This window comes from Seriola lalandi, unplaced genomic scaffold (genome assembly GCF_002814215.2).
Source record: "Seriola lalandi dorsalis isolate HSWRI2012SDOR001 ecotype SW California unplaced genomic scaffold, Sedor1 jcf7180002054563, whole genome shotgun sequence".
NCBI lineage: Eukaryota > Metazoa > Chordata > Actinopteri > Carangiformes > Carangidae > Seriola > Seriola lalandi.
Genome location: NW_019525116.1, coordinates 2,066,202 through 2,079,664, shown reverse-complemented (window position 1 = coordinate 2,079,664; position 13,463 = coordinate 2,066,202). Strand labels below are relative to the sequence as shown.

Sequence of the window (13,463 nt, the reverse complement as noted above, 5' to 3'; positions counted from 1 at the left end):
GGGGGGGTTACAGAAAGACAATAGGAGAAAAAAGTAGGTTAAATTGTTTATCAGCATGTCAGAGTCATGTCAGGACACCTTGACCTCAAGTTAGTTATAAAAGGTGCAACATTAAGGGAGGAAAAAACAACCTCACCATTAACGACTAATATCACTAATATAAACAAAACAGGACATAATCAATTCCTGTTTTCTTTTAAATTGTATTACTTGATCCTTTTACAGTCTTCTGTGAGACGCAGTTGCAAGCAAGAATAATGATTCTGATATGTCAAAATACATAATACGGAAACAGTGACGTAAATTAAATTATAGGCATCCAACAAGAAAATTAAATAAAATTAAATTAAATACTAAAACATAAATAAGTAAATATCTGATACATAAAATATTAAACAGAGAGACACAATCAAACTAAATAACTACAAAAAACCCTTTACAAAATGGGGTGTACAAGAAAAAGAGGACATTTGGGAAAATAAAGACATTATGCAAATGATGGGTGTACAGGTGTTATGTACCTTATCCATCTTTAAACCTAATTTATAAAGTAATTCTTTCCATCCTAAAGATTTCATAAGTCAATTCCACTGTAAAACTCACCAGTGACAGCTCCATAGTTCCTCAGGATGATGCTTTCCTCCACTTGTCAGTCTCTGAAATGTTGAAAATGTAAATGACCCCTAAAAAAAGAAAGAAAAAGAAATGAGAAGTCACACACTGGCCTCTCAGTCGTCCAACTAACAGCACCAATGCAGCATCTGGAGGAGGACTGTGGAGGATGTGCACAGTCCTGCAGTCTGTTTCAGTCTGCTCATGGTAGCACACACACACACACACACACACACACACACACACACACACACACACACACACACACACACACACCAGGATAAGTGTACAGATCACCTGAAGGACACTGTGCTCCCTATTTGCGACCACCCGACAAAACACGCAGCTATTCATTAACTAACCAAAGATCATCCTGCTACATATTAGGATGGATGCTTGTCTTCCCGTGGCATGTTTTTCACGTGAGCCTGAGTGTGAACACATGATGTACTAATCCAGTGTGTGTGTGTGTGTGTGTGTGAGTGCAAAAGCATGATGCACTGGAGTCAAGATGGATTTAACACAGGGGGGGGTTTGTAAATAATGTTTTTGGTTTGTTGTCTCCTAATAAATGCTTCTGGGTTTGAATCCCACATCTGTAGTTTTGGTTGCAGTGTAATATTACACAGTGACGACACATGTATTCACCTTCAACAAGAGAAGTGTAGAAAAGGTGTAAGAAGGTGAGGACACCTGCATTACCTTAAACAGCCTCATACATAAATATAATAATATGATTCTACAATTTAAACACAACAAAGATAAAGTGTGTCATGTTATCTTGACATGCTCTTGTCGGGCTACTTAGATGTCACACCAGCATTATAAGTTTATATCAAAATATATGTGTGTGTGTGTGTGTGTGTGTCTTGCTTTGTAGCTTACCCCCTACAGCCTCCTTAAAGTTGCCTCCTGCAGTACAGGTAGACTGTTGCGGAGATTGATATCACAAGTCTGAAGCCATTACATGAACACAAAAAGCGTAGGTCGCGGTGAAAGGAAACACAGGGGATGCTTAACTTCTTCTTCTTCGTTCGTTCGTTCGTTTTACCGCACTGAGGTTTTCTCTCCGTCGACGGAGGGAAAAATAAACCAGGTTAAATGTCTGCGTCAATCGTTCAGACCGTCATAATCAGCGCAGAGACGGACCCGAGCCTCACCGGTGACCAGTAAGTCTGTACTGCGCCATAAACACTGATAGCCGTGCTTTTCACTGACTGATAACTTACACTTAAACCGGCCGGTTCCTGTTTGACGTCGAGGCGTGTCGTGTAACTGCAATGAAGCCCCGCCCACCAAGGAGACGCTTGTTTTCGATTGGTTACGCAGCGCTTGGACCGTGACGTAAGTATGACGAGGGCACTACTTAACTGAGTACGTGACGGGCGACGTACTGCAATTCATTTTATTATTATTATTTATTACATCTACGTTTCTGCTTTTAATTTGATTAATCTTTTCTATTTGATTGATACATTTTTTAAATATATTTTTTCTTGTATACTCAGTTTAGGCAAAATAAAATTAAATAGAACAAAAAACCAAACTACATCCATGAATTGAAAGTATAGTCAGTGTGACCTTTGTATTTATTAATTTTTTTTATACCAATTTTTCCGTGAAAAACGTAAATATGCCTAACACCTTGACACTTAAAGGTGCATTACATGTCTCCACCAAAGATCATTTCAAAATGTACCATATTCATTGGTGAAGAAACTATTCAAATTATTTTCTACTAAAAGTAAAAAAGTACCAAAAATTACTCTTTTCCCACATTCAACATTTTACTGAGGTAATAGTAAAGAAGTACAAGAAAAAAAAGTTAAAAAAAAACAAGTAAAAGTGCTCATACATCATTTTATCATATATAGTTGTAATACTATTATTAATATACAAGCAGAATTTTAATGTTGTAGCTGGTCACACACTGCTGTATAATTCATTTATAGGATTACATCGCTTTTTTAAAGATCATATATTTTGAATGTAAAACATAAACATTACTAGTATTTAAATTACAAATATAGGGGTCAAATAGTAGCTGTACTTAAAACAGTACTTTTGTACTTTTGGTTATTTTCTACCACTGACTGTATTAAAGAAAACCAGGGGCATTCTCACAACAATCACAACTGTGGTTCTAGTAACAGAGGGAAAAAAACAAAACAGCTTTTGTTCTTTTATATGTTGTTTCTATTCATGTCGTAAAAGTGTTCAGTTCAAAAGCTGCACTAGAACAGAAACATGACAGAAGACAAAATACCAGAGAGAGTTCTCAACCAGACTTTCAGATCCCTGTTTACTATATTTTACTCTATGGTGAAACCAGTTCTGACCTGATTGCGGTCTGCTAGTCCCTTATGGAAAACCCTGACTGCCCTCTGCTGGTGACAATGCAGCATAAACAACAAGCTGGACCCCTGCAAATAAATCAGTATGAAATAAAGACACACGATCCACATGTAGCAGTTTAGAAAGCCTCTTTAATTGCAATAATACCAACATTTCACAAATGAGAATCAGAGGTGCAGACAGACGAACATTACAAAAGAATTGAGGAGATGCAGTTTTTTTTCTTCCATGATTTTGTTTGGATTTCCTTTGTTTTTAAGTGCGAAAGATGTGATCCTTTTAATTGTGAACCGTTACTCTTTAAGTAACATTCCTCTCACTTCCCAGCAGTGTGAGCCAAAAGCCGCCCCTGAGCACAGCCTGTGAGGGGTTTGTATGTCAATAGAACTTCATCTGATACGTCTACTCAATACCTGGCCACATATCACCTCCCCATGTCTATATGAAGCCCTATAGGCCGGTCAGAGTATAGTGTACACAGGTTAGACTAACAACAAAGTACGCTCCCTACCTCCTGAATCTGCCTTTGGTTTGTAACAACCTCAGCTACTCCTCCCTCAACAAGCTGTGCCCTGAGAATACAGTGTGTGCTGTAAGTATTAAACTACCCCCACCACCCCCATTTAAACTTTACCCTGAACATTAACAAAAACACTGATATTGATAAAAATAAAAATCAATGCATGTCCAGAAAAAAAGCCAACAACCCTGCCCAGAAGAATTCAGCTGCATTTAAGGCCTTAGTGTGTGTTGGCAGTCTGTGCGTCTGCTAAATGAGCAGGTGCACACAGTCTCTCCAAAACTTCTGTCAGCGTTTCCATTAAACACAAAATGCAGTGGTTTATGATGTCTAGGCTAAAGTGTTTTTTTTCCTTGTCAGTGCAAAATTAAGATATTTCAGCACAGTCACAATCAAATGCCTTCAGTATGCGTCAATGGGTTTCCAATTGTTACTTCAAATCTGCCTCAAATTTTACTTTCCACATGAAATGTGGGCATCAAATTATTAAGCCCAAAAGCGTAGTCACAAGTGCTAACTGCAGCTAAACTGATAGGATACATTTCAGCATAATAAACCTTCAATATAAACTGAGGCGAGAGCGTGAGCGGAATAAACATGAAGCACTTCCATTCTTAACCATTATAAAAAAACTTCTGCATAAAATACAATTCTATAGATTGAGATATTACTTTGGTCCCCTTCCAGTAATCGGTCTTCATTTATGTATACTTCTTTCTTTGTTTTCTTTCTTCAATTAGAAAAATAGATCCTAAATCAGGACTATCATAGCTGGAATGTTTCCTTATAAAAATATCATTTTCTTTTTTTTATTTTTCCCAGAGAACGAAAAATGAAGCAAAAGAAAAATTTGGCCCAAAAAATAACGTGTGTGTTTGTCAGCATGGTGATTGTCCCAGTTTACTGGCTTCTGTATGTGTGAAAGTGTGTTAAGAATGCATAGATTGTCAATCTTAAAGAGATCAGACTGTCACGGCCTTGTGTTTGTTTGGTGTCCCTCTCTGTTCAGCAGGTACAGTAATGTGTGCTCATGTGTATTTGGGTCTGTCTATTTATGATGCAGTTCTAAGGAGCCAAGTGGCACTGTGGCTGTTCACTCAGGCTTGGGCTCGGGGGTCTCGCTCTTGGGCTCGCTCTCCTCGTCGCTCTCGATGCCGGCGCGGGGAACGGTGCGGCGCACGGTGAATGGGAGGTCACCACGCCTAGAACAAGAGAAGAAGAAACACAGTGAGCGAGCAGACAATATCTCGAGATAAAGTCACGGCACCATCTTGCAAACTGCTCTCCCCTACTCCCAACAGATGTGCGCAGGACTGCTTCAACTATCTGTGCGGTAAACTGGAACAACATAAAAGCAGCTCGGTCTCTAGAGTCACTCCGCCCACCTGAGCTTGTTCTTGAGGGTGGTGACTTCACGGTTCATGGCGTCTGCCGACTCTGTGGCATCCTCCAGCTCTCTCTGCAGTTTCCTTCGGTTGGCGTTGGCTCTCTGAGCCTCTTCCTCAGCCTCCTCCAGCTGACGCTTCAGCTGCTTCATACGAGAGTTCAACTTGTCCACCTAAGAATTTGACAGATTACGTAAAATGATTAGGTACAATGATGCAAAGCTGATCTTCATAGTACATCTGATAAAATACTGGAGCTGTCTACTTTTTTATATTTCAGTTTTTAGGCTTCTGGAAAGTGCTGATGTAGATCAGCATAAACATTACACTGATAATACTCAGAAAAGCCAGAATACTGAGACAGAAATAGCCACTGCAGAGCTCCTGGAAAACCTCTGACCTGGTCCTTGTACTGCTCCGTGTTGCGTCTCTCGTCATCCACCTGCAGGATGACTTCCTTCAGTTTCTTCTCTGTGCGTCTCACAAGTTTGGTGGCACCCTGCCTCTCCCTGAGGCAAGATTACAACACTGATCAGGCTAACGACTTTAAGACTGTAAAAACATATTTTAGTACTTCTTCCACCACAAGTAAAAGTCCTTCAGTTAATATGTCACATAAGTAACTTGGACTGCAGGTCTAGTATTATTACTGATGCATAACATGCAAGTAGCATTTTACTGTTGCTGGAGCTAATTTAAACTGTTTGTATATTGTGCGTATCATATTTTATAAAATCATCAAAAATGATGAACGTGAAATAAAAGTATTAAGTGGAAAAAAATGGAAATACTCAAGTAAAAGTACCTAAAACCTGTAATCAAGTACAGCGCTTGAGTAAATGTATTTAAGTTCCGCCACTGAGACTTTTCCAAGCTTTGATTAAACATCACCTCTTTTACTTATTTAAGTAAATGTGCAGCTGTTAGTCAGTTATCTCTCATTTCCATGGCTGAAGCTTTCACCTGGTCTCCATGTCCAGCTGTTCCTCCAGCTGAGAGATCTTTGCCTCCAGGGCGGCCATGTTGGCCTTGTACTTGGACTTGACCGTCCCCTCCAGCTCCTGCAGCTTCAGCTTCAGCTCCTTGTTCTGACGCTCCAGCTGAGAACGAGCCCCTTCCACGCGCTGCGAGGCGCTGCGCTCTGCCGTCAGCTCCACGTTCATCTGGTCGGTCTAGACACGTGGGACAGACTCGTCAGTTTGGGCCGAACACACATTTTCGTACCACAAATAATCAGGAATCAGTGTTTCTCTTGGATTAACACTGCTCACAGCCTCGAGTCGCTTGGATGTCATATCAGAACCTGCAGTGACAAAATGTATAACGTGAGCCTGCAAACCTGCAGCATTGCTTTCTTCAGCCTGTCGTTGGTCAGCTCAGTGTTGCACTGCTCCTCCTCCAGCTCTTCCTCCAGCTGAGCAATACGAGCCTCCAGCCGTCTCCTCTCCTCTGCAGCCTGAGCACTGAGAGAGAAATAGGTAGGTAGATAGAAGAGAGGAGAGAGGGAAGAGACGTAGGTGAATAATACGTTATAGACACGACCGACAGTTTGGTTATTTTTACTGATAATTGAAGGACGTCTTACTTCTTGGTGGCCTGGTTATTAATCTCATCCTGCAGCTCATCTCTCTCCTGCTGGGCCTGTCTCTTCACTCGCTCTGCAGCTGCCAACTCCTGCACAGAATAAGCAAAGAGGGGTTCATCAAAGTGTGACAGCCAGTTCTTAAAGAGGATGTTTGCTTTAAGAAAGGGAGGGGGCGATAGAAAAGAAGGTTAAAGAGGCGTGCGTGCCGACCTCCTGCATCTGGATCATGTCAGCTTCCATGCCCTTCAGCTTCTTCTCGGTCTCCTTGCTCTGGGCAAGGATCTCCTCTCTGGACATGCGAGTGTCCTCCAGCTCCCGCACAAGATCCTTCAACTGGGCCTGAGGAGGAAAAAGAAGAGCAAAGCTAAGTCCGAGGAAACTGGGGAAAAAAAAAACAAAAAAAAACTACAGGAGACAGGAGATGATTTGTTGTATTGAAGATATTTCAACAACCAACTCACTTGGAGTTTCTTCAGCTGCTTCAGGGCCTCGTCACGGTTCTTGTTGGCCATGTCGATGCCCACCTCCAGCTCCTTCAGGTCCAACTCCAGCTTCTTGCGCGAGGCCACGGCTGCAGAACGCTGCTTCCTCTCATCCTCCAGCTCCATCTCCATCTCCCGCACCTGCAGGATGCGCAATGGATTTCAACCACGTCCCATACAAGAAATTGTACTTGTATGCGTCCACCCTCAAACAGTCGAGAATGTCCCACGGGAAGCAGACAACAGTTAACATACACCAGAGTGGGTTCCAGTCTGAAATCCATCAGTACCTGCTTGACGAGTGCCCTCTTCTTCTCCTCGCCCATCTCGTCACGGCCTGCCAGGTCTCTCTCATACTGGGCCTTCATGGCCTGCATGTTGACCTCCAGACGGAGCTTGGCATCCTCTGTGGCCTGCAGCTCGTCCTCCAGCTCCTCCAGCTGAGTCTTCATCTCTTCCAGCTGCTGCTCCATTGCACGTTTAGACTTCTCCAGCTCGTGGACCTGCACCGCAGGGAAGAGGACGACAGTATGAGCAGACCACACAGGCACGGACACAAACACACCTTTGCAAACACTTTTTCCAGACTTACGTTCTTGCCAACATCATCCTTAGAAGATACCAGGTCCTCCATTTCAGCCCGCAGCAGTTTGTTGTTGCGGTCCACCTCTTCCTTAATGTCCATCAGAGACTCCAGCTCGCGGGTTAAAGCCAGTGCTCGGGTCTCCTTCTCCCGGGCCTCAGCTTCAGCTCGGTCACGCTCCTCTGCGTAGCGGGCGGAGATGGTCTTCTCCTCTGCCAGCATCTGGAGAAAGTGTTTAACATTTGTGAAGCTCAAATGAAGACAGTTGTAATCGAACCATCCTCAAATCCTGAAGCATCAAAAATGTATTTATTATTATACTTCGATGCTGCATTTACACTATATACACCGTCTGACCTGGTCAAACTTCTTTTGCTTCTTCTCTAGGTTGGAGACGATCTGTCGGAGGTGGTCTTGGTCTACCAGCAGGTCATCCAGCTCCTGCTGGAGACGCGTCTTGGTTTTGTCCAACTTATCGAAGGCAGCACATTTCTCCTCCAGGCGCTGGTTTGTTCCCTCCAGGTCCCTTTGAAGCCTCTTCTTTCCCTCCTCAGCTGTCTCCAGACACCCTGCATCCTGCTCCACCTTTTTCCTCATATCAGCAAGCTGTATGGAAAGAGGTGGTGTCACTCAAACATTCAACGCTGTGAGGTAGATTTGTGCTTCATAAAATATCCTGGATAAAGTTAAACTGAAGTCTTTAGAAGAAGGCAGAACAAGTTTCTAAGCTACTGGTCTGACGGAGGATCATGTGTTTTACCTGAGCTTGCACAGTTTGAAGCTGCTTCTCTACGTTCCTCTTTGCTGATTCTTCTTCATCCAGCTGCTCTTTCAGGTTGTTCTGTTCGTCCTCCAGCTGGCGCAGACGTGTGCCCAGTGACAGTTTCTGGCGCGTCTCTTCCTGGAGTAGCTCCTGTTGTAAACATGAACATGTAAAGCTGAATGAGATGAAGTAGGCCCTTCGATTGAGTAACACGATGTTTGCAAGGGGGTAATGGTCAAGTTCTGACCTTGTCCTGAAAGCATCTCAAGGGAGAGTAACTTATTCATTTGTAACATCTCTGAATATACAGGAAGTGCGTCTGCGTACCTGGACATCCTGCAGCTGGGACTCCACAGCAGAGCAGTCCTTGGTCGCCTTGATGGATTTGCCCTCCACATCACTCAGCACGCTGTTTACATTATCCAGTTCAGCCTGTGGACAAAAGACAACAAAAGAATCACTGAAAAGAAAAAACCACAGATGTAATAAGAAGAACAGAAAACAGTAAACATATGATAGTTGTAAAAGCAAAAGAAGTAGAGTCCCGCCAAGTCAAAGAGCTGTACCTGCACTTTTGACAGTTTCTCGGCCAGCTCCAGCCTCTGCCGCTCGCTCTCTGAGTGTTTGAGCTGCAGCTCCTGGACCTGGGACTCGGCCTTCTTCCTGCGATGCTCGGAGTCTCCTTTACCCTGCATCAGCGTCTGCATCTCGATGGCCAGCTCGTTCCTCTCCGACTCCAGAGCCTGCTTGGCCTTCTCCATCGACACTTTGTTCTGCAAGGAGGGACACAAACGTTAATGGTTTGTGCAGTCGAAAAACAACATGTGAATTAAGGAGAGATAAAAATAGAAAAAAAAAAGAAAAAAAAAAGTATTTAATTACCCTCTTAGCCTGCTCAAGCTGCTCATTGAGCTCGTCGAAGGCCTGACCGTGTTTCTGTCTCATCTCACCCAGCTGCTGCTCGTGCACTTTGGCCTCTTCATCCAGAGTCTTTTTAAGATGCGCCACCTCTGTCTCACGCTTGGACCTGAGGAGGAAGAGCAGAGGTTAATCTGCTTGTGTCAAGATGTCCAACGGACCCCGAACAGCACGGAACACGAGAGGGAAATATTTAACTGTTGTAGCTGTCCCAAGACCTTTATCTCTACCTGAGTTCTTGCTGGGCTGCAGTGGAGTCCAGAGTGTCCTCCAGCTCGGTCTTGAGGGCCTCCAGCTCTTCTCCCAGGTCCCTGCGGTGTTTTTCTGCCTTGGTGCGGGCCTGCTTCTCCAGCTCCAAATCCTCCTGCAGTTCAGAGAGCTGAGCCTCCATTTCACGGATCTTTTTCTGGGCCAGGTTCTTCTGCGCTGCCTCCTCCTCGATCCTTCAGGGAGAGATAGGTCAGTGAAAATGAGAACAGGGAGCGGGAGCTGGGGAATCTTTGTCAAACTTATCCATCCATCCATCCATCCATCATGGGTTTAAATAAGACGGCCTAAATTCTACAACTGACTAATAAACTCAGTACAGGGCAACAAAGGGAAACAATAACGAGCTGTAAACAATGTGCTGTGAAGTCCACACAGACCTGGCCAGAGCTGCCTGGAGCTCTTCCTCCTTCTTGGCCAGCTGGGCACGGAGCTCAGCAATCTGGGCCTGCAGCTCCGCAATCTGGTCGTGTATCTCAGTGAAGTCGCCCTCAAGTTTGCGCCGGTTCTTTTCCAGCTCCTGACGCTGCTTCTCCTCCCTGCGCAGGCGGTCTGACAGAGAAGAAGTGCAAATGTCAAATTATGTGCAGGAAGACAAAGATGGAAACTGTGATAACATCTTGCTCTGTTTAGACTCAGTGTAGAGCCAGTGGGATCTATGATGGTTATAACGTATATGTTACTGCATGTCCCTGTCGTCTTCTCTTCTTACCCTCCAGGTCTGTGATCATGGCCTCGTGTTTGGTCTTGAGTTTCTGCAGACTCTTGGATTTCTCCTCCTCCTCTGCCAGATTGGTGGTGAACTCAGAGATCCTCTCCTCCATCAGCTTCTTCTCCTGCATTCACAAACATGGTAAACAACAGGTTTAGTAAGAGATGGCACACTTTCATTTGTTATTTTTTAAGCAGAAAGACTGAAATCAAGCTCGGCGGGAGTCGTCACTACCTCCCTAAAAGTATGGCTCACTACTGAAATTAACCAATCACTGTGATTCTAGGTCTTTTTTTTTTTTTTTTTTTAATCCTAACCTTGTTTAGTTTGTTGTTCTGGTCGTCTAGAACCATGACATCATCTTCTATCTTCTTCATCTTGGCCTCCAGGGTGACCTTCTCCAGCTGGAGCTTCTGTCTGGCTGCCTCCTCCTCATCCAGCTGCTGCTCCAGGTCCTGAGTTTAGATGAATGACATGAGGCAAGAAATCAGTAAGTGCTCTGAAATAAAAAAAAATGTAAAGTTGGTGGAGAGTGAGAAGGAGTGAACTCTCTCTACTTACTGAAATATTTTGCTGCATCTTCTTCTTCTCCGAGGTCAAATGAGACGCACGCTCTTCCTCCTCCTCCACGCGGGCCTCCAGGTCGTGGAGGATCTCCTCCAGCTCCTGCTTCCTGGCAGCCAGGCGCGCTCTCATCTCCTCAGCCTCGGCGCAGAGTTCGGTTTCTGCTTGAAGCTGCTCCTGCAGGGCCATCTTCTCGGCACTCAGCTGCAAGCGGAGTAAAAAGACGATTTTAATATTGTGCATCGGTTAAACAGCGCTCAAAGCATCCTCCTTCATTATTCTACGTTTCATGTTACCTGCTGTTGTTTCTCCTCCATCTCCTGCAGCTGCTGCTCAGCATACAGATGCTTCTCCTTCACTTTAGTCAGCTCTTCATCCTTGGCCTGCATCTCCTCCTCCTGCCTGCTGACCTGCAGCAGAGGCTTCACCTGAGGACAAAATGGCGGTGTTAGGTATTAATAAAAGGGAAACAAAAAAAAAAACGGTTGTGAAAAAGTGCAGTAAGCAAGATATTGGCTAAGATGTTGTAGGAGAGCGGGGTTCACCTTGGTGAAGAGCCTCCACCACTGCCAGTTCCTGAGTTTAAGATAAGCGGCACAGTTCCTCTGGATCACCTTCATTGCAGTCAGCTGCTGCTGTCTCTTGGCAAAAGCCCTGCAAAGAAATATTCAAACAGAGTCAGACAATCACATTTCCTGTCACCATGCACTTCAATGCAACCAACTTTAAGATAAGAAATACCCTGTTATCAAAAAACAAGTTATTTCCCATGATTCAGCTTCACTCAAGTCAGTTTTTTTTTAAATGACTAAAAAGCTGAGATGCAGAAGAAATCTTGTTTACGTCCGAAATGTCACTTAAATGATGCTCCATGTTGTTTTGTCAGCAGCTACTAAACAGGATCCTGATTCCAGAACTGTCACAGAATGTGGTGATGTTGTGTTCTTACTTGCGGGCCACGTAGCCTCTGCACCAGGCCTGGAAACTGATGATGATGTCTGTGATCTTCATGTCCCTCTCCTCCTCCAGGTGAGCGAGGACACCTGCTCTGAAGAAAACTTTACTCTGGCCGATGCGGTACAGGTTCGGATCCAGCTCCAGGCTTTTGATCTGACGGGAATAGGAAATACACGGATCAATCGCACTGCGGAGGGATGATTTTCTAGGACTAGATTATTGTGGCGCTTAAGTAGAATTTTGTAGACTGGTTACCATGAGCACACAGGCCTGCTTCCCGTCCATGAAGCCCTTGGGGATGGCGTTGGGAGTGAGGATTTCATACCTGGGGGAGGAGTAGATGATACGCGTTTAGTGTTTTCTTACACAATGCTAAATGACAACAATAAGAAACAATGGAGACCATGTTATTATTCTGTCACCTCTGTCTGAACTCCTGGAAGACGATGCGGTTGGGGAAACCCTGTCTGCAGATACGGATCCCCTCCAGCACGCCGTTACACCTCAGCTGGTCAAGAACCAGGTGGGGGTCCAGTTTACCAGCCTGAGGAAGGGGAACATTTTCTGATCAGCAATTTGGCAAAAAAGAGAAACAAACAGTTTTACAACCATATGTTTAAAGAACTACAGAACCAGAGGAACTCAACTCAGGATCTAAAAGTCTCTTTTGCTCATTCCTGTTTGTGTTCTCACCTCTTTAACACAATTTTAGGACGTCAGCAAAAACACAGATCCTGTTATTCTATGATTTTACTGCTGCGTGACTCTGATGTAATTAATGTAGTAGAGGGAGACGTGCAGAGGTAAAAATAAGACACTGAAAACTCTGAAGCATCTACCCACAGCGACGATCTGCTGAGTGTTTGTTGTCCATTTATTTCTATATTTGTGTCACATTCTCTCCTTGATTCACTTCACTCTACTGCCTTTCCCTCACTCTCTAGCTTTAGTTTTAACATTTATAAACACAAAAATGTCCACCCCTCCTCTTAATATCAATACCTACTTCATCGTTTAGTGAATTTGTAAATGAAATAGTGAAGTTGTAGCTGCCAAGTCGTCTGTGTTTGTCAGTGAAATGAAGATTACTGAACAATTAGAAGGTATTTCGCCTGCAGCAGGGACTGTTTTTAGCACCTGCAACTACCGCATAGCTACAAGGTTCCCTCGTTAGCAGGTTTAGTTCCTGAGTTCCTCAAAAAGATTTCCCCGTGGGAAAGTTTCTGTCGGGGGGAACGGCCCAAACAGAGGCCTGTAATTCTCCAATACCTTTTTCTCGTGGTTGGGGATGATGCAGCGGACAAAGTTTGGGTTTGTGTTCCTCAGAGTGGCCATGAGCTTGGACAGCTGCTCCTTGTACAGCTGGCCCACTGTGCGGAACATGCCCTTACGGGTCTTAAAGGCACCGGGCATCTCGGACATGCCAGACACTTTATCCAGACCCACAATACGATCCACTGAAAGACGGGGGAAAGAAAGAAGAAGAAGAAGAAGAGAGAAATAGGGGGAATGACATTTTGTAAAAAGTCAGTGAGGGTTTAATTTAATAATTTAAATATTCAACCAGGCAAACTCAAACCAAATGCATGTCACAAGGAAGAATGAATATGACCATTGTCTCTCCACTTCCTCATGGTAAACACACACCAGGAGAGAGGAGAGATGGGACCAGTGAAACACCACACAAACAGTGAATGTGGAGGGAAGCAGAAATCGAGGGGGGAGAGGAGATGACAGAGGGGGGGGGGGGGGGCACAAAA

The 13,463-nt window shown here is 44.2% G+C and overlaps 2 protein-coding genes across 3 annotated transcripts in view; both read right to left on the bottom strand.

Annotated features, from left to right (window-relative positions):
- slc25a38a (solute carrier family 25 member 38a) overlaps positions 1–1,853 on the bottom strand; it is a 4,187-nt gene extending 2,334 nt beyond the window's left edge. Inside the window, exons 1-2 of the mRNA XM_023416287.2 lie at positions 1,498–1,853; positions 604–683 (exon numbers count right to left, since the gene is read on the bottom strand). Of these exons, the coding sequence (XP_023272055.1) occupies positions 604–618 (15 nt within the window). The 5' untranslated portion in view covers positions 619–683; positions 1,498–1,853. The remainder of the gene's footprint in view (positions 1–603; positions 684–1,497) is intronic.
- A 1,225-nt stretch (positions 1,854–3,078) lies between these two features.
- The window catches only part of LOC111662461 (myosin-9-like), a 31,300-nt gene continuing 20,915 nt past the window's right edge, over positions 3,079–13,463 (bottom strand). For both annotated transcript variants that reach the window (XM_023416326.2, XM_023416327.2), the window contains 26 exons: positions 12,973–13,160; positions 12,126–12,247; positions 11,959–12,028; positions 11,696–11,856; positions 11,292–11,400; positions 11,043–11,174; positions 10,744–10,950; positions 10,500–10,637; positions 10,183–10,306; positions 9,851–10,022; positions 9,434–9,646; positions 9,168–9,312; positions 8,852–9,058; positions 8,613–8,717; positions 8,283–8,435; positions 7,880–8,128; positions 7,532–7,744; positions 7,230–7,442; positions 6,919–7,080; positions 6,668–6,796; positions 6,458–6,546; positions 6,212–6,335; positions 5,836–6,044; positions 5,273–5,381; positions 4,873–5,045; positions 3,079–4,689 (listed from right to left, as the gene is read on the bottom strand). In XM_023416326.2, coding sequence (XP_023272094.1) covers positions 4,581–4,689; positions 4,873–5,045; positions 5,273–5,381; positions 5,836–6,044; positions 6,212–6,335; positions 6,458–6,546; positions 6,668–6,796; positions 6,919–7,080; positions 7,230–7,442; positions 7,532–7,744; positions 7,880–8,128; positions 8,283–8,435; positions 8,613–8,717; positions 8,852–9,058; positions 9,168–9,312; positions 9,434–9,646; positions 9,851–10,022; positions 10,183–10,306; positions 10,500–10,637; positions 10,744–10,950; positions 11,043–11,174; positions 11,292–11,400; positions 11,696–11,856; positions 11,959–12,028; positions 12,126–12,247; positions 12,973–13,160 — 4,025 coding nt within the window. In that variant the 3' untranslated portion in view covers positions 3,079–4,580. The remainder of the gene's footprint in view (positions 4,690–4,872; positions 5,046–5,272; positions 5,382–5,835; positions 6,045–6,211; positions 6,336–6,457; positions 6,547–6,667; positions 6,797–6,918; positions 7,081–7,229; positions 7,443–7,531; positions 7,745–7,879; positions 8,129–8,282; positions 8,436–8,612; positions 8,718–8,851; positions 9,059–9,167; positions 9,313–9,433; positions 9,647–9,850; positions 10,023–10,182; positions 10,307–10,499; positions 10,638–10,743; positions 10,951–11,042; positions 11,175–11,291; positions 11,401–11,695; positions 11,857–11,958; positions 12,029–12,125; positions 12,248–12,972; positions 13,161–13,463) is intronic.